General features: G+C 41.8%; 1 protein-coding gene across 2 annotated transcripts; it reads left to right on the top strand.

Annotated features, from left to right (window-relative positions):
• Window positions 1–64: 64 nt before the first annotated feature.
• On the top strand, window positions 65–17885 carry eif3c (eukaryotic translation initiation factor 3, subunit C). 2 transcript variants are annotated; one of them, XM_034107428.2, is made up of 24 exons: window positions 65–205; window positions 1288–1405; window positions 1489–1554; window positions 1647–1836; window positions 1983–2108; window positions 2327–2378; window positions 3764–3885; window positions 3982–4112; window positions 5221–5347; window positions 5434–5537; window positions 5807–5948; window positions 6191–6316; window positions 6482–6575; window positions 6669–6856; window positions 8850–8927; window positions 9562–9786; window positions 10620–10811; window positions 11192–11363; window positions 11454–11613; window positions 12103–12168; window positions 12327–12414; window positions 12517–12682; window positions 16390–16431; window positions 17278–17885. In XM_034107428.2, exons 2-24 carry the CDS (start codon window positions 1308–1310, stop codon window positions 17601–17603), a joined length of 3081 nt encoding a protein of 1026 aa, XP_033963319.1. In that variant the 5' UTR covers window positions 65–205; window positions 1288–1307; the 3' UTR covers window positions 17604–17885. The 2 variants fall into 2 exon arrangements, with proteins under 2 accessions (XP_033963319.1, XP_033963320.1); XM_034107429.2 differs by lacking the exon at window positions 8850–8927.
• Window positions 17886–19413: the final 1528 nt, after the last annotated feature.

Genomic DNA, 19413 nt, shown 5'->3' with positions numbered 1-19413 from the left:
CCATAACCCGGGGTCTGTCTCTCTGTATATCTGCCGGCGAACATCCCTTTAAGTTGTAGCTCTAAACCTCACTTCCTTTCCTGACGCAAATGCCCGGCAAGGCTGTTGCACGCATTTAATTTGTAGCCACTTTACAGCCAAACTGGATTTTATAACCAACCAAAAGAGGCAGACACAACACAGGATAACTTTCACAAGGACGTAGGTGAGTCGGTCTCAACATTTGACTACACTTTGGTGGATTATTGTTCGTGTTAGTGTTTTTAACAGCTAAACATGTGGGTAGGCCCTGTGCTCTGCAGCATTAGCTTAGCATTAACCCCGCGCCACGTTAGTTTTCACGTTGTTTTAGTATATATAAATCAACGTTAGCTTTATAATTAATTTGCTATGGTATGTATTTATATTCCATTAGTTGTAAAATAACTATCTGTAAGGCATGTAGGTGCAATTTACGTTTGTTGTTTAGTTTGATAGGCTAATGCAACACAGCTGTCAAAGCTAGGTAGCTTAGCAAAGGTTGTCGTTGCACGTTATAGATGCCGGTTTCTGACGTTATGAGATAAGATGGCTTTCAAATGATCCCCATGGGGAAATGTAGGTGATTAAGCAGCAACAAAGTAAGATCGAAATACAGGCCAGTGTATATTAGTTCACACAAGCATAATAACATCACAACATTTACAAGTAACTGTTAGAAACAAGATATATCACAACAAGGTAAACGTTGATCAGTTGAATGAACATGTATACATATCTTCATTTATACTTGTTTAATGTCTGTACACTGCCCGTTGAGTGAATTGTTGAAAACGGCATTAACTCCAGAAACCGATAGTCCAACAACTATCTCTTGATTAATCTTTACAACAATTACGCCGACTTTAAGTGAACTGTCGTCTCACATCGAAGCAACTACAGCTAGCTCGTTATTTTCTTAATGACGAATAATAGCTAGCTTGACAAAACTCCATTCACATTGTTATTCAATTATGTCACACCAGCAACAAACTGAATTGATATATCTTACACAAATTCTTATTCACCTTTTTGTTAAACGTCTGAGCAACATTATTTTCTCTGATGCAAGAGTATCTTTTTTAAATGAAAACATATTTGGACCTGCCTTCACCTGGAATCTCCTTCAAATTGAGTGACACCAATTGATTCAATTATTACAAGGAATGTAATACTAGGAAGCTAAACTATTTTACTACAACATATTATGTAGCACAGCTGTATTGTCTTTTATACTGTTCCTCACATGATGTATTTTTCTCCTCACAGATTGACATCTCCCTTCAGCCATGTCCCGTTTCTTTGCCACCGGGTCTGACAGTGAGTCAGAGGAGTCTTCATCTGCTGATGAAATCATCAATAAAGCACCCGGAGGAAATTTCAAGCAGTCAGTATTGCTTACTATAAATCCTATCAGGACACTAATGCAACTTTTTCTAGTAATCTCACACAGCGTTATTGTTTTCACAGGTCCTTGCTTATCAGTGATGATGAGGAGGACACCAAGAGAATTGTGCGCAGCGCCAAAGACAAAAGGTTTGTGTGGTCACTCTTTAAGTGCCCTATGTAATAAACTGCAGATTTCCTTATCGACTATTATTCTAACTAAAACAATGATTATATATTAGGTTTGAGGAGTTGACCAACCTCATCAAAACGATCCGAAATGCTATGAAGATTCGTGACATGTCCAAATGTCTGGAGGATTTTGAGCAGTTATGTCGAGCCTTCCTCAAAAGCAAGACTATAGTGGACAAAGAGGGGGTTCCCCCTTTTTATATCCGTCTTCTGGCCGACCTGGAGGACTATGTGAATCAGGTCAGTAGCTCCCATCACAAGTCTACAAATACCAACCATGTCATTTAACAACGTGTTTTGATATGCCTGCAGCAAACAAAATATATTAACCGAGTTGACATGATCGATCTACCAGTCCGATATAATAAATGTTGGTTTTTTTCCAGCTTTGGGAAGACAAAGAGGGCAAGAAGAAGATGAACAAAAACAACGCAAAGGCCCTCAGTACACTGCGTCAGAAGATCCGCAAGTACAACAGAGACTACGAAACAGAAGTAGCTGCATACAAGGAGGTAAATTAAGAAACTTATTCTAAGTCGTGCTGTGGGAGTTTAAAAATGTAAAATGAATCTGTGCGAGTAAGAGAGGAGCGTTGGCTTTTCTGAATTACTATTCTATGGGTGCCATGTCAGACTGCAGCTCTGCCCAGCTGCTTCCATGTGTGTCACTGTGCAGCCTGGATAAGCAAAGGTCAAAAACAACATCTCAATGTCTTCTTTCTCCCTATTAGAACCCACAGGAGTCCGCTGATGAAGAGGAGGAGAAGGAGGCAGCAGATTCTGGTAAGCTTCCTGTTTAAGCAAATTAAATATATCAGTGATGCAAATTAGTCGCTTTTCGGCGCCTCCTGCTTTTTTAACGCTGATTTGGGTGACTTGTGTAATTCGTGGAGAACCGAAGAGTTTTTGTTTTGGGGGGGGGTTCACTTAAAAAAAGAAGAAGAAATCTAGATCGCAAAATAATTAAACAAGCGAGTGCCTGTTTTTCCTGGTTCCTTGAACACGAGCGTAATGTGTCTTCATGTGGTATATGTCTCGTCTGAAAGGAGTGCTGACAGAGAGCACCGGAACGCAGCTTCAGCTCTTCAAATATTGCAGTACCCATAAAGAGCCGTACACATGCTGCAGTGTTTGCGTGGCTGTGTCTTTAGTTCTAAGCACAGTGGCGATCTGTTGTTATTAGCATCTGGTTAGCTAGCTATGCTAACGAATTTAAAGAGCTTTTCTACAACCAGGTGGAAGAGAGCTCTCTCCTGAGAGGCTCAAATAACCTCAGCCCCTTGAGGTTAAGGCACACCTCGATATGATCATTATAGTTATTAATGAGACTAAATGAAAAACAGATATAAAATACTATATGACAGTCACAAAAAAGTTGTTAAAAATAACAAGAATAGAGTTTAAAAGGAGAGTGATTTGTAAAATATCCAAAAAGAAGAATCTGCTTACAGTTCTGTTTCATATGGGTGTTGAGAGATGTATCCATAGATCTCCTAATGTTGCTCTCAAAGTGCACCAGATTGATGCTTTTAACTTCAATATTTAAAAAAACATCTTCCCGGGGGAGCATACCCCCCGGACCCCCCTAGAGGAGGTTAGGTCCCCCCCCCCCCCACTTAAATCATGTTCACATGGATAGGAAACTAAATACATTTCCACACATCTTGTGTCCATATCTTTCTGTTTTGGTGGTCATGCCACAACCGTGCACATGCATGCATACGTGAGTCATGGTAAGATATCTGGATTAAGAGGTTGCTTTTTCTTTGCACAGCATGAAAGAAAGGCCAAATGAATGGGCTGTGATTTTTGTTTTTTTAAGCAGAGGTTGAGTTCAATAATTTGTACGGCCCTCGGAGGATGTTGTAAAAATTGAAAGGAAAGATTCCCCACCCCTGCTGTAAATAATAATAAAAACCCTTGATTTATAACTTAACATCATTATAAAGAATAGCCAGTTAATTGAAGCATTATAGCACAGGCCTTTGTCAGATGGTATATTACGCAGTTTTTTTTCTGCTTCAAAACTTCTCTCTTTTTTCACCATACCTGTGTTTGCATCACTGATGTATACAAATCACAAGTTAACTAAAGTTGTCAGGGCAAACTGCATTTAGTTGTATTACCTCTGCAAGCATCATCTCTCAAAAACCTCGTGCATTTTCTAGAAGGCTCATCTTCTGATAGCGAGGAAGAAGGCGAGGAAGAGGTAATGTCGGCCAAGGACTTCTTAAAGAAAAAACCTGAGGTGATCCAAGATGCCAGCGCGTTCCTCAAGAAGGGATCCGGGGTAAGAGGCCATCATGAGAATGTACAACAAAGAAAGATAAACCTGGTGGAAAACACATAGTTCTAATGTTAATATGCTGTGTTTCTCCCTCAACAGGATGAGTCCTCGTCTAGCAGTGATGACGAAGATGCGGAAGACTGGGGATCAGACACTGTCGACAGTGGCAGTGAGAGCTCGGATGATGGGGAGGGAAAGCATGCTTCCATCGCTGCAGTCTTCCTCAAGAAGTGAGTCTACCTAGCTTTTGGTTTTTATGTTTCCAACACATTTAGAAAATATAACCCAAACTGGACACGCATGCCACTACTTTCCCTCTCAAGATACCATAGGCGCTTTCACACCGGAGTACTTTTCCCTGTATAGTTCCGAACTTAGTTAATGAGAACCTTTTCAGTCCCTGCTAGAGAGGTACTCTCATGGGAGAATCGGTTCCCATTTCTGATTGTTTGGGCGGATTGCACACCACGCCCCGTAAAACTCCCAACATTTTTATTTTATTTTCCTTGCATTAGCATTATTAGCATTAGCATTATTAGCATTCGCCCAGCGCACAAACGCAGAGAGACTAACTTATGGCAACACAAAAGAAAACATGGGAGCGGTGGAGATGAGGAGGTGTCGGCGTTTCTAGCGATTTACTCGAAGTCTTCAGTAGAAGCTGCTGGGAGTCCCAGCAGCTTCTACTGAAGCCAGTCCCCAACTCCGGGGACTCCGGGTGGCAGTATACGCCGTATAGAAAAAATGCCTAATCCTCCCTCAGGGACTTATTCCGGTGTGAACGCGATCTGCTCTTTAGTTTATCAGAGCTAATTATTATTATTTTAAGGTGTCCGAAAAAATAGCGGTATGCAACGTGTGAAGCAGAAATTCTGCAGCTCCACCCGCTGTGGCGGACCGGTGAGTGGAGCAAAACACTCACCAAGACTTAAACCTAACACACTTTAATCTACCTCTGGAACAAGCTAAACTAGTTATTATAAATATATTTATTCTTCACTGTCGGGTCACTCATTACTGGATCAGTGAGCGGCATGAGATACAGAGAGCGCTTCCGCTCATTTCTTCCGTGTTAATGTGAACTTGAATAATGTACTTCATTTGAATGTAATAATTATGTTTGTGGAAGGGCATCATGTAGGCCTATTGAAAAATGTATCTGAACTTTTCGATCCATTACGATTTTATAAACTGAAGCAATATAAAATGGAAGATCCCCATAGGCCCCGCCCACTCGATCAGATTGGCGATCGGTAGCGGCCGATACTGATTCCGGCGATCGGCCCCAAAATACTCGATGGGAGCATCCACCTCACCACCACATCTTTCTGTCCTCAGGGAAGATAAGCCCGGCGACAAGAAGCTCGGCAAGAAGAAGAAGATCAAGAAGAAGGAGCGCATAGAGGAGGAGGCTGAGGAGGAGGGAGGAGAAGCCTGGCAGGAAGTGAAGGGAGGCATGGTCATGGTAAAGAAGAGGTCTTTTCAGATTTACTGCTTTCATAAACGCATTGTTTCAATATTTATGTTGTGTGTTCTTTTCCAATCTGCCAGGAAAAGCCCAAGATGTTTGCCAAAGGCACGGAGATCAACGTTCCTGTGGTGGTGAAGAAGCTGAATGAGATCCTGCAAGCAAGAGGCAAAAAGGGCACGGACAGGTCAGTGCATATTACCATTCATGCAAGGACAATCATTTCCAATTAACAAGTTGCACATTGATATATTTTATAGCAAAGCCACTGACAAGTAGGAACCTCGTATTAACCCCTTAATATCTGTAATGTATTTGAATGCAAGTATAGTCAATTGCAAGAAATGAATAGGCACTTAAAATCACTGCAGAAAATACATATAAAAACACACATTTTGTAATTCTACCTATTTCTCTTACTTAATCTCCGCTCCCTTTTTTCTCTCCTCCTGACAGGGCTGCCCAGATCGAACTGCTCCATGCTCTGGCAAACATCGCTGCTGAGAATAATTTGGGCGAAGGTGTTACGGTCAAGATTAAGTTCAACATCATTGCCTCCCTGTACGACTACAACCCCAACCTGGCTGCTTTCATGAAGGTAGAAGCTCTTTTTACTTAATGTACAGATTGTTGTGTTGTGTGAAAAAGTTAAAATAATGAATTAAAAGGTTTTGAACTAATCAATATGCTCGTTTATATATTAATACAACAGGGCCATTGACATTTCCTTTATAGTATTAAGTGTAATACATGTTAAGATAAATCAACAGACATCTTGTTTTGAATGAATCGAAATGTGGCCAACTGTTGCAAATTGCATCATTATGTGTTTCTCTTCAGCCTGATATGTGGAAGAAGTGCTTGGAATGTATCGATGAGCTGCTGGACATCCTGTTTGAACACAACGACATCTTCATCGGAGAGAACATCGCCGAGGACAGCGAGAGTCTGATCATCTCAGACCAGGTTCGCCCATCTTCTGTTTCTCTCATTTCTGATATATGTGGTTTATTGTATTGGGCTTTTCTGCATTATTTTAACGACGCATAATCCTTGTGGTTGTTTGTGGTACTACAGAAAGGGTGGCATTGCAATACAAATAAATATGTATTACTTTGTTATGTTTGTTAGCCATTCAGGGTGCGTGGGTGCATCTTAACGCTGGTAGAGAGGATGGATGAAGAGTTCACCAAGATCATGCAGAACACTGATCCCCATTCACAAGGTGAGCTATGCCTGAATCGAACACTATCATTTTAGTATTTGAATTAAAGCTTTTCCTAGCAGCTCATTGCTCTCTTCCTCACTCTTCCCCCAGAGTATGTGGACAATCTGAAGGATGAGGGTCACGTCTGTGGCATCATCGACCGGCTGCTCAACTACATGGAGACCAAGGGCAGCACGGAGGAGATCTGCCGCATTTACCTGCGCAGAATCATGCACACCTACTACAAGTTCGACTACAAGGCTCACCGCCGTGCCCTGGGCCTGCCGGTCGAGACAAAGGTGAGAGACACTTAAATATACTGAGAAAAGGGAAGCTAGTTTATTTTTTTGACAGACATCAGCATCAGTGTTTCCCCTACCATTGTCTTGGCGGGGCGCTGCGCATGTTTCAGTGTCCACTGCTTTGTGTATTCACATTCTCACTCCGCTCTGTTTCCCCCCCCCCCAGACAAGAGCGGAGGAAAGGAGGAGAACAACAAAGTGTAAAAACGGCAAACAAATCTGTATTATTGCACCGAGCTCTGCTGTCTGCCCGTTTGTGTCCACCCCCAGTTTCAAATTAGTTTATTATTATGTTTTAACCTCAAGCCGTTATCATCACGGGAGAAGGACACACACAGCCCGCCCAGGTGGACGCGCGCGAACGTGACAACGAACGTAGCGTGCGCATTCTAAAAATAGCTCACAGATGGTGAGCAGCAGAGGTGTGGACTCGAGTCACATGACTTGGACTCGAGTCAGACATTTGATGACTTGAGACTCGACTTGAAAACATCACAAAACACTTGCGACTTGAACACCAATGACTCAGGATTTATTGTCAGAGGTGGGAGAAGTTCAGACAATTAAAAAAAAGTTACAATCAGGGTTCCCGCGGGGTCTTAACAAGTCTTAAAGTCTTACATTTAATAATCTGAATTTAAGGCCATAAAACGTCTTAAATATGATTTAGAAGGTCTTAAAAATTATCGGATTTGAAAGGTACTTCTGTGTTGCGATAGCGTCTAAATTCAATTTGTATTGAATTAAATCAACATGGAACCAGTAATCAATAACTTTGTTTCCCCCGGCCCCTTGGAGAACACCCAGCTAGTAACCTAGCAACCAAGCTTCAGCTCATGTAGCCTATCTTCGAATCTACTTACAAATAAATATGGGGAAGTGTAAGTTGAACCGTATTTGGTTGGAAGACATCTAATTTAGTGCTTGGTTGAAACCAGTGGAGGGAACGTGTTTGAAGCCCGCTGCACCGTTTGCAAAATAAATTAGCGTTTGTTTTGCTAATGTAGCGTTAGCTAGTGCAGCAGCAGCTAATGTAGCGTTACATTACATTTGAGTTGGCGAAACCCGCAGGAACCCTGTACAATAAAAAGTCCTGCGTTCAAAATGTTACAAGTAAAAGTAGAAAAGTATTGGCATCAAAACATAGTTAAAGTACCACCTGCAGAGGGATCTAGATGCAGGTGTTCTTTTCCCCATAGAGACCGCCGCGCTGCACATTATCCCTGGCATAAAGATAGATCGTGGGTCCCTTATAACATGTTGTACACAATGGAAATAAACATTCTGGTTACCTCAACATCAGGGATCTTACACATTAAACTTCTGAATCAAACCGTCACGGTAGCCTTACCTTGCTGATCCCTCTTAAATTAGAAAAAAACACGTTACTTTACCAGCAGAGAGAAAATTGATTATTAAATTATTAATGTGACTAATAAAGAGCGGTTTGATTATTAAGTATTATTCTGTTGATTGGCGTCATTACATTTGATGAAAAGCACATAATGACTTGTTTAAGACTCGTTTTGTCAAAGTTTAGGACTTGACTTGAACTTGCCCATCCTGACTTGAGACTTGACTTGGACTTGCAAAACAATGATTTGAGACTTGACTCGGACTTGCAAAACAATGACTGGGTCCCACCTCTGGTGAGCAGGTACCGCGGTTTTGAACTACAGTTTTGAATTTGGCAGCAATGAAACGCCAGCAGAAGAATAGTCTAATGAGTTGGGTGAAAAAAAAGACAGGAGATGTGATTTGGTTTATTCAGTAAATACACTCAGGATAATTGGATGTTCTGTCTACACCTGTTGATGTGAAGCTAATGCAGGATTTGCTAGCTTGATGCTACTGGCATTTAGCGGCAGTGACTCAACACATTGCCACTTAAAATGTATCGTCAGCAATGTATGACAAGCAGACTGCTTGTTTAATGTTAGACTCACACCAATAGCTCAATATGATCCTAACACGATTGCTTTCATATCAGAAATCAGATGAGGTGGAGCTGCTTCCAGCAATAGAGGATGAGGCAGAGAGAAGCAGCAGCAGCACAGGGTTGCAGAAGGTATGTTATATGCTGTAGTCAGGTGATTTAAATGTATCAATGAAAGGAAGAAGTGTAGGCTACATGATAAGAAGTGAATACAGTTTGAATACAAGTAATAAAGTACAGTGTAACACTGTACTTTATTACTTTTGAATGTACAAATACTTTGTTACTATATGATAACAATGATCCACAGCTCCTCTCTCTGCTCCAGAATAAAAATTGGGGGGGTACCAGAGCAGCCCCCTGCCAAGGCAGTAAACCTAGGGGAAACACTGAGCATATCTTTTTATTTAAAAGAGGGAAATAAAAAAAAAACGAAAAAGAAACCATTCTAATTTAGTTTTAAACGTTCTTTCTTATTAGCACAGACTGCTATGCCTTGACTATACATTCTTATCAAGTAAAAGCTAACGGATAATTCGTCTCGATTGCCGGCATGGTGTCTAGTGTGATGTAACTGCCATATTGTTTGGAAATGTATCACGCTCAAGCTAAATAAAAGAAATCTTTATAATGTCATACAACTGGGGATAAAACGTTTAACGCAGAAGAGTATTTTCCCACCTGCAAAAAGCTGAGTACCTGTTTTCAAAACGCAGCCGTCTCTAATGTACCGATGTCTGAGCTGAGTTGTGTTTCTGCGCCTCAGTCGGAGCAGGACCAGGAGGAGAGCGAGGGCGAGGACAGCGCTGTGATCATGGACCGTCTCTGCAAGTTCATCTACGCCAAGGATCGCACCGACCGCATCCGTACCTGCGCCATCCTCTGCCACATCTACCACCACGCGCTGCACTCCCGCTGGTACCAGGCCCGCGACCTGATGCTGATGAGCCACCTGCAGGACAACATCCAGCACGCCGACCCCCCCGTACAGGTAAGCAGGCTGTCTTTTATTTAGGGTTCATAGCTCTCTAAAAACCTCTCTCCCTCTCTTGTGTAGCTTTGTCTCTAAAAACCTCTCTCCCTCTCTTGTGTAGCTTTGTCTCTAAAAACCTCTCTCCCTCTCTTGTGTAGCTTTGTCTCTAAAAACCTCTCTCGTGTAGCTTTGTCTCTAAAAACCTCTCTCCCTCTCTCGTGTAGCTTTGTCTCTAAAAACCTCTCTCCCTCTCTCATGTAGCTTTGTCTCTAAAAACCTCTCTACCTCTCTTGTGTAGCTTTGTCTCTAAAAACCTCTCTCCCTCTCTTGTGTAGCTTTGTCTCTAAAAAACCTCTCTCCCCCTCTCGTGTAGCTTTGTCTCTAAAACCTCTCTCCCTCTCTTGTGTAGCTTTGTCTCTAAAAACCTCTCTCCCTCTCTTGTGTAGCTTTGTCTCTAAAAACCTCTCTCCCTCTCTTCTGTAGCTTTGTCTCTAAAAACCTCTCTCCCTCTTCTGTAGCTTTGTCTCTAAAAACCTCTCTCCCTCTCCTGTGTAGCTTTGTCTCTAAAAACCTCTCTCCCCCTCTCGTGTAGCTTTGTCTCTAAAAACCTCTCTCCCCTTCTTGTGTAGCTTTGTCTCTAAAAACCTCTCTCCCCTTCTTGTGTAGCTTTGTCTCTAAAAACCTCTCTCCCCCTCTTGTGTAGCTTTGTCTCTAAAAACTTCTCTCCCCCTCTCATGTAGCTTTGTCTCTAAAAACCTCTCTCCCCCTCTCGTGTAGCTTTGTCTCTAAAAACCTCTCTCCCCCTCTCGTGTAGCTTTGTCTCTAAAAACCTCTCTCCCCCTCTTGTGTAGATCCTGTACAACAGAACCATGGTGCAGCTTGGCATCTGCGCCTTTAGGCAGGGCATGATTAAAGATGCCCACAATGCCCTGCTGGACATCCAGTCCTCTGGCCGCGCCAAGGAGCTGCTGGGTCAGGGTCTGCTGATGAGGAACATGCAGGAGAGGAACGCAGAGCAGGAGAAGATCGAGAAGAGAAGACAAGTAAGTCCTATGATTGAGATCATGTTGGTTTTCCTTGTTGTAAACCTGCTTGGTGTACTCTAGGCTGATGAATGAATGAAGGTTACGGTATACATCGAATACAATGGGTATGAATTCATTCTGTCAACTTTATTTTTCCTAAATATACATTTATAGTAGCAATTTTAGATGTGATTATATAGGTTTCAAATGTGCAGGCATTAGTTGTTAGTTAAATAGTAGTTAAGACTTCGATTTTAATTTTTTCGAAACTGTACAAACCTTGAATCTTCCAACCTTTGGACAAATTTCCAAGAAATCTTCCTAGAAAGTATGGCCTACCGACGATGGATTCAGTAATGCTGACATTATCATAACATTTGCTTTGATCTCCCTCACAGGTGCCGTTCCACATGCACATCAACCTGGAGCTGCTGGAGTGTGTGTACCTGGTGTCCGCCATGCTGCTGGAGATCCCCTACATGGCCGCCCACGAGTTCGATGCCCGCCGCAGGATGATCAGCAAGCAGTTCCATCACCAGCTGAGAGTGGGAGAGAGACAGCCTCTTCTGGGTGTGTAACATGTCCTCTAGCATCTCTTTACACCAGGTTGTTTAACTCAAAGGGAAACGGAGTCTAACTGTAGCTCTGTTTGTCCCGCAGGACCCCCCGAGAGCATGAGGGAGCATGTGGTGGCCGCCAGTAAGGCCATGAAGATGGGAGACTGGCGCACCTGCCACTCCTTCATCATCAACGAGAAGATGAACAGCAAGGTGTGGGACCTGTTCCCCGAGACGCAGCGAGTGCGCGAGATGCTCGTCAGGTTAGCATACACCTCTCATCCATCAGTTAGGGTTTGTTACAAGCTTAATGGTTTTAGGGAATTCAGTCTGAACTTGCTTTTATCAGAATACCTTTATTAGTCCCACGGAGGGGACATTTGTATAATTACAGCAGGAAAAAGATCCACAGACAGCTTAATGTTACATATGTTAAATATGTGACATGCATTAAAAAAAAGTACTAAGTTATGATATAATAAAAAGTTACATAATTTAAAAAAAAATACACATCCTGTAACAGTTCTTAGGATTTAGCAGCCAGGTATATATTGCACCGTTATTAACGGCATCTATATATATAGCACATATTGCACATCATATTAATTCATACAACAGTGATCATTCAGATTATTATTTCAGATCATCCCATGATGATTTAATCTGGCACTTGCATTATATTTGTAGGTATAAAGTCATTGTGCTTTCCTTGTTGAAGTGAATGATTATGAATTTCCCTATTGCCTTGATAGGAAGATCCAAGAAGAGTCCCTGAGGACTTATCTGTTCACGTACAGCAGTGTGTACGACTCCATCAGGTAAGAACAAGATGAGCACCAGTCACTAGCGAAGCACTGTTAGTGTTACACCGTGTTCTCTGAGATAAGGCGTCCGTTTGTATTTCTATATCTATTCAGATGTTGCACTGCCTACTCACGCAAACTTAAAACATCTAAAATGTCCATCTGTCCTTTAGCATGGGAACACTTTCTGAGATGTTTGAGTTGGAGATCCCAACAGTTCACAGCATCATCAGCAAGATGATCATCAACGAGGAGCTGATGGTACGTTTCTGACTTCTCTACTTCATTTCCTTTTCATCTTTGCATGTACAATTATTTTCTCAATGTTGTTCTCTAAACCTATTGTGTCCTCTTGTTCAAAAGGCGTCCCTGGACCAGCCCACTCAGACGGTGGTGATGCACCGCACAGAGCCCACCTCCCTGCAGAACATGGCCCTGCAGCTGGCTGAGAAACTGGGCAGCCTGGTGGAGAACAACGAGCGCGTCTTCGACCTCAAGCAGGGCATCTATGGAGGCTACTTCAACAGAGGTGAGTGGGACAACACGCTTGATTATATGCATTATACAGGGTTCGTACGGTCATTGAAAACATGGAAAAGTCATGGAAATTCAAAATGCTAATTCCAGGCCCTGGAAAAGTTATGGAAAACAATATTTTTCCCAAAGTTTTGGAAAAGTCATGGAAATGTAACTAAAGTTGCGTTGAATTTACATTTTTATCGAATCGCCGAAATAATCTGCGGTCGCGAGCTGTTATGTGCCATCATGACGCGCATGGTGTCATTTTTTAATATATGAAGCGCGAGCTGTGTGCTCGAGTCTTCCTGCCTGTCGGCTGAACTCTGCTGCTCCGGGATGAGGGTCAACTACATCAGCAACGGTGCGTTCGTTAACTGTGCGGAGTCACTGTGGCACAGACTGAGCCGCTGGCGAACAGCTGTTAGAACGGGCCGTTCAGGTGTTCAGAGCAGAGCGGCAGAGCGTGATGTGAACTGAAACGTTTTTCTGTCGCAATATTATTTAAGGAATCGTTGAGCGAGCTAGCTAGCTAGCTAGCTAGCATACATTGTCACTATCTGCTAACGTTAGCTTTAGCCTTCGTTTTCTAATAGTTTTTTTCATAGGCTATAAACAGAGGTGGTATAAGTATAGATATTTACTTGAGTAAAAGTAGAAGTACTCAGATCTTGTAGTAAAAGTAGAAGTAATAATAATAATCCTTATATTTATTATAGCGCTTTATCAAAGACTCTCAAAGCGCTTTACAAATACACATAAAGGCCCTGACACACCAACCCGATTTTGGGAGTCAGAGGCTGTCGGGCATTCGCGGCGCCGTAGTCAGGTTGGTGTGTCCCGCACCGTCGACCGTGACACGCCTTATTTGGACTGCCAGACCCGATGCATGGCCGATTCAACATGTTGAATCGGCCATGCATCGGGTCTGGCAGTCGGACCAAATAATCACTCTGATTGGCTGTTCAGCTAGCAAATCAGTGCATGAGAAGCGAAGCGGAAGTGAGGGACGTAAACAAACGATTTAAGAAGGCACACACAGACTGCTATTCATTTTCATCTCATCATGGCGATCTGGAATGATGCAAACGAAGACCTGCTCATCACCTTGATCCAGGAGAGGCCAGCTCTGTATGATATTACGGAGAAAAGATACTCTTCTTCTTCTCTGTCTTCCGGTTGTTGCCTCTTTTGAATGACGAATACACACTACCGCCGCCTGCTGGTAAGGAGAGTTATTGCCACTCATGCACTGAAGTCGGTGCGGTGTGTTCCCGTGCGACACATGGCCAAAACGCAGGAGAACACGGCCAGGCAACAGCCGACTTCAGCGTCGGCTAGTCCTCTGGTGACTGCTTGGTGTGTCAGGGCCTTTACACATACAGATCATACATGTAATGGTCATCTACTGTGGACAATACCCACAGGAGCAAATTCGGGTGAAGTGTCTTGCCCAAGGACACAATGGCCTGACGCAGTGGGGCGGGAGCGGGGACTCAGATCTTGTACTTGAGTAAAAGTAGAAGTATCAGAGAGTAGGAATACTCTGTTACAATAAAAGTCCTGCATTCAAAATGTTCCTCAAGTAAAAGTATCGGCATCAAAATATAGTGAAAGTAGCGACAGTAAAAGTAGTCATTGTGCAGATTGGTCCATTTCAGAATAATATATATATATATGTTTTATAATGATTGATCTTCAAAGTGTTCTCAAAGCTGGTAAAGGTGCAGCTAGTTTGAATGACTTTGTATTCTGCAGGGTAGCTGGTGGATTTACTCCAGGTGGAACTAAAGCAGGGTGTCCGCGGGGTCTTAAAAAGTATTAAAGGTTGATAAATCAATTTAGCGAAAATTAAGGCTATTAAAAAGTATTAAACGGCATTTTCCAAGGTATTAAGAAGGTCCACAGCAACGACAAAATGAAACGCCCTTTAATTTACTGAAACAACATGTCGGGAAACCCCCTCAAGGCGGCCCCATGCATAGCGTGCCATAAAATGCTGCTTCTTATTTGAAGTTTCGTTGCCTTGCTCCGCTCTGTGGGTGGGGGGGGGGGTTTAATCTGCTGGTGGACTACCTGAGAGATATACAGCAGGAGAACACGCCGTCCACCGCGGAGAATAAACAGAAGGGCGACCATGACAACCATGCTCCGGGGTCTTCTTCGCTGCTTTTGGTGTATTTTGTGGCGGCAGCAGCGCCACTTACAGGCCTGGCATATGTACTACATACGTACTACTTTTTGCATTTGCATTTTTCTGTATGAGGCCCCTCGTGGGGCCGGAGTCTAAGCCAAACTATATCCGGTCACAGAGATCTGCTATTTTAAAGTAAGGTCAACACATATCTACCCTAAATATAGTCTATATTAAGAACGAGAAAAGTCTTAACATATATATTGTTTTTTGTAAACATATGACAAATGTGTGAGGGGGATGACGTCAGAGCATCGTCATATGTGCCGGGCTTGGCCCCGGACAGCCCCAGCCCAATTTAACCCCTGGGTATTTGTGAGGGAGCTCCTATATGGCATTACCCCGCTGAAGCTCATGAAGTTTAATATTTAATATTTCAAAGTGTTGTCAATTGTTTTGTTTATTGGTCAAATACTGGTTTCTAATGGTTTCTGAGGAGTTCTACTGGAATGAAAGAACACAGAAGCAACAAAGCAGCATGCTGCATTAACCCTGACCTTCACAGAGAGGTTGAAGTTCATGTGGAGAGGAGGCTTCAGTATTCTGTCTGCACTCTGTTTAGTTGTGCTATCTTACAATCAATAGTAAATGTGAGATAAAGTGTGTCGCCAATGTAACCGGTTAGAACTCGAAGTTGCGATGAGGTCTTAAAATGTATGGAAAGGGTCTTAAAAAAGGTCTTAAAAGGTATTAAATTTGACTTCAGGATTCCTGCATATACCCTGTAAAGTCTGATTCAACACTCGATTATATTTCACATCATTCATCCACATCTGTGAAGTAACTAAAGTTATTAAATACATGTAGTGGAGGAAAAGTGCCCCATGTACCTCTGAACTGTAGAGGAGTAGAAGTACACGGTAGCAAAACATTGAAATACTTAATAAAGTACAAGTATCTCAAAATTGTACCCAAGTATAGTACTTGTTGAGTTTATGAACTTAGTTACTTTACACCAGTGGCTATACAGATAGAAAGACTAAGCCTTGCACAGAGGCATGAAAATACATGTTCAAAATGCTCAACAGTGCTGCCAAAATTAGAAACTGACTGCTACACAATTAAAATAAATGCTTTTATATATTTCTATTAGATGTGACTCTTTGGCATTTCTGTTATTATTACCTGCTGCTTTAGTTGTTCTGATTGCTAACATCCTCTGTTATCCCTAAACCGATATTTCGGGGGGCTCGGATCCTTGTCACCTTTTTCATACCTGATGAGTTTGCATCCCTGACTACAGTTGCTTCAGCGTGTAGAAGCTAGTAAGCCTACTATTTGATTTGTTTTAGATAGGCACTACATGTTTCATTTCCTGTTCCATGTTAAAATAAAACATTTTCAGTGGTAATTTTTTTTCAGTGAAAATTAGGTAAAGGTCATTGAGAAGTCATGGAAAAGTCATTGAAAATCATTGGTGAAAAAGTGTATGAACCCTGATTATATTTCATATTGTATAGGTGTGTGGGTTGTTTAAGTGCTTTCTTGAAAAAAATAATGACTGTTTTTTTCCCTTTGCATTACAGATCAGAAAGGTGGCTACCAACAGAACAAATCTTACAACAGAGGTAAGTGAAGCCACACTTTCCTCTGAGTGTGTTGTTTACTGCTTTTAACTAAGGTGCTGTCTGAGTTTCTCTGAAAGTAATCAGTAACTAACAGTCGCTCGGAGCGGCTGCCGGGGGAGGCGGAGTGAAGAGACGGCTGTCATAGTGAGGGGAGATGTGGTGTTTGAAAAATGTTCAGGCAGTCTGTCCTGTAAGGCAGGGGTTCCCAACCTTTATTGTGCCAAGGACCGGTAGATACATTAAAAAAAAATCGCGGACCGGTTGTCAATTTTAACTGATTTTAATATTTACTCACCACCAGCAGCTAATTGTATGTAACAGCCTGAACAAATACTAGAACAATATGCATCCAAAACATATTAACGTTTAAAAAAGAACCAGTGTCGTTTTTTGGTTTTTCGGAAAAATGGAAAACCAAAAAGAAAGATTAACTAGGCTACTGGATGAAATAATATGACTGGTATAGGTGCAAAAATTAAACACTTTTTGTAAAAAATATTATGATAAAATATTTTTATATATTTATAATTCTGCAAATATTACGATAAACTCACAGCTATTTCGCGGCCCGGCAGTAACACCGGACCGGGGTTGGGAACCCCTGCTGTAAGGCATTCCTAGTTATTTCAATCGCTGTTTCTTTTCTTTTTTAAGAATAGGATATGTGCTCTGTTAGCTGCACATAAAGTTAGAGCTCCAAACTAAAAAATCCAAGCAATTTACCTCCAGGCCGCCACATACCCTCTCTCCTCAATGATAATTGAAAAAAGAAGCCTGCGCTCTGTTCTATGGGTATGATTTTAAATCCATTTGTATAACCTTGTTTTCCTCTTTGCTTGTTTACAGAGGGGAGAGGAGGCGGTTACCAGCAGAATAGGGGAGGCTACAATCGCGGTGGTTACAGAAATCAGAACTATCAGAACCATGGCAACCAGGGGAGCTATCAGAACCACGGCAACCATGGGAGCTATCAGAACCACGGCAACCATGGGAGCTATCAGAACCAGGGGAACCGTGGGAGCTATCAGAACCAGGGGAACCGTGGGAGCTATGGGAACCGTGGAAACCATGATAACCATGATAACCATGATAACCATGGGAATCGTGGGAGTTATGGGAACCATGGAAGTTATGGTAACCATGGAAGTTATCAAAACCACTCAAACTACTGAGCTGGAAACATTTAGATTTCAGTCTTGACCCCGAATTAATCTTCATTCCATAACGATAATAATAAATGCTTTCCTGAAACAGCTGAAAGTTAATACAGTACAAGTCTTTCCCACTGCTACTACATAGTGTGGATTTTCAGTACTTGGGATAAAGGTGAAGAGTTTTGAAGGTTGTTATTATTGCTAATAGAGAACTGCTTTATACAGGCATTGCAGTCAGGTGACTGACGCGTCAAGTATTGTTCACATATACTTGTGAAATAAACAATTACCAAAATGAAATGTTTTGCATTCTCTTTTTCACAGTTTTTATAAATTCAATTCAACAACAAAAAAGCATAAAATACATTGAATGGGAGGATACATAAATTACTTTCACTAACAGCCAGATGGGGTGTTAGGCCTTTGTGAATTTGCAAGTGTGAAGAAATCATGTGTATCCTCATGAAAGGGTTCTATCAGTAGAAACCTCAGGAACTACATACAGATCCTTGATGTCAGTTATATAAACAAAATGTGAAAAAGTATTTATTTTAAAAACGACAAAAAAAGCTATTGGTGTATGCAGTGAGAATTCTACTTTCGCCAGACATTAAACTCACATGTTATGCCTCAAAGCTGCTAATGCCCACTTTAAAGGCTTTCCAACAAAATGTAGTGTGAGGTATGTAATATCAGTAGTTATAAATTATATAAGTTTCTCCTTATACTCTGAAGTATTGTACTTTTTCCCTCTTGTGAACTCGAATGAGTGACTTCTCCAATGCAACAGGGTCAGAGTGTTCAGCGAAACATCAGTGAGACTCGGGCGAAGACTAACCACCAGACACCAGACTCACTTCCACCTCCATATTATCTTGTTAATAATTATGTGTTGCTCCACCACTATCATTGTTTGTTTGGCAACATGTGAGTCTCACACATAGACTGTATATATAAATGGACGTAGGGTCCGTGACGTCACCCATAGGAATCTGCAGAGTTGCCGTGAAGCCCTTAGTAGGCGGAGTCGGCCACTAACGGCTCGACAGTGACGTCAGAGTTCAACTCCCGCCTGCTCCAAATAAGGGCAAAGAGGCGGGACCTGCAGCCACCAAGCTGGAAGTTCCAGAGCTAGCTGAAGCTACCAAGCTAAGCTAACATGCTCCCCATCTGCACACTGCCGTCGCATTTTACGTTTCTAAGGTAAGCGGACATAAAACTATTCAGCAAAACTATAAATAATCTAAGTTATTGAGTTTTTAGCATAATACTTCAGAATCTTAAAACCCCTTAATGTTTGTATGCAATTGTGCTAAATTCAACACTGGAATCAAGCAAATATTAATGTTTGCATGACATTAGTTATTTGTATTTTGATATCACTTAATTATACGTTTAAGTCAAGCTAAGGTACATGTGATGGTAGCTAGTTAGTGCTCTTACCTGTGAGGCCTCCTCCAAACAGCATAATAACCAGACTGTATCATTAAAACTAAGTACCAGTTCTAGATCCTTGACTTTAGACAAACAATTCAAAAGACAACATGTATTTAAAGACCAATCTTTATTTGAATGTGCCTCTTAACCTGATATATTAGTTATAAAGATAGTATTGACAATCTAAAAAAACTGAGCAACTCAACAGTCAACTTTATGTTTCTTATTGTCTAAAGCATTTATTATTTTCATTTTCCCCCTCTCATATTCAGTGTGGACGGATTGAGACAGCATGGTGTCCAGAGAGCTGCAGAGACTTCAGGGAGAAACCTCCGTGTGATGGACGTCCTGTCTGTTGGTTTGGAGAGGACTGAGGGTCTTTCCTCAGCGA

This window comes from Pseudochaenichthys georgianus, chromosome 19, assembly GCF_902827115.2.
Source record: "Pseudochaenichthys georgianus chromosome 19, fPseGeo1.2, whole genome shotgun sequence".
NCBI classification, from domain to species: domain Eukaryota; kingdom Metazoa; phylum Chordata; class Actinopteri; order Perciformes; family Channichthyidae; genus Pseudochaenichthys; species Pseudochaenichthys georgianus.
The sequence above is the reverse complement of the archived record's forward strand: the minus strand, read 5'-3'. Positions and strand labels throughout refer to the sequence as shown.

What these genes read in the sequence shown, in the direction of transcription:
- eif3c (XM_034107428.2), top strand. Translation starts at nt 1,308, where the DNA reads ATGTCCCGTTTCTTTGCCACCGGGTCTGACAGTGAGTCAGAGGAGTCT. An exon ending in AGAGAGACAGCCTCTTCTGG is followed by an intron (nt 11,364 to 11,453) that starts GTGTGTAACATG and finishes TTTGTCCCGCAG; the next exon opens with GACCCCCCGAGAGCATGAGG. An exon ending in TCATCAACGAGGAGCTGATG is followed by an intron (nt 12,415 to 12,516) that starts GTACGTTTCTGA and finishes CTTGTTCAAAAG; the next exon opens with GCGTCCCTGGACCAGCCCAC.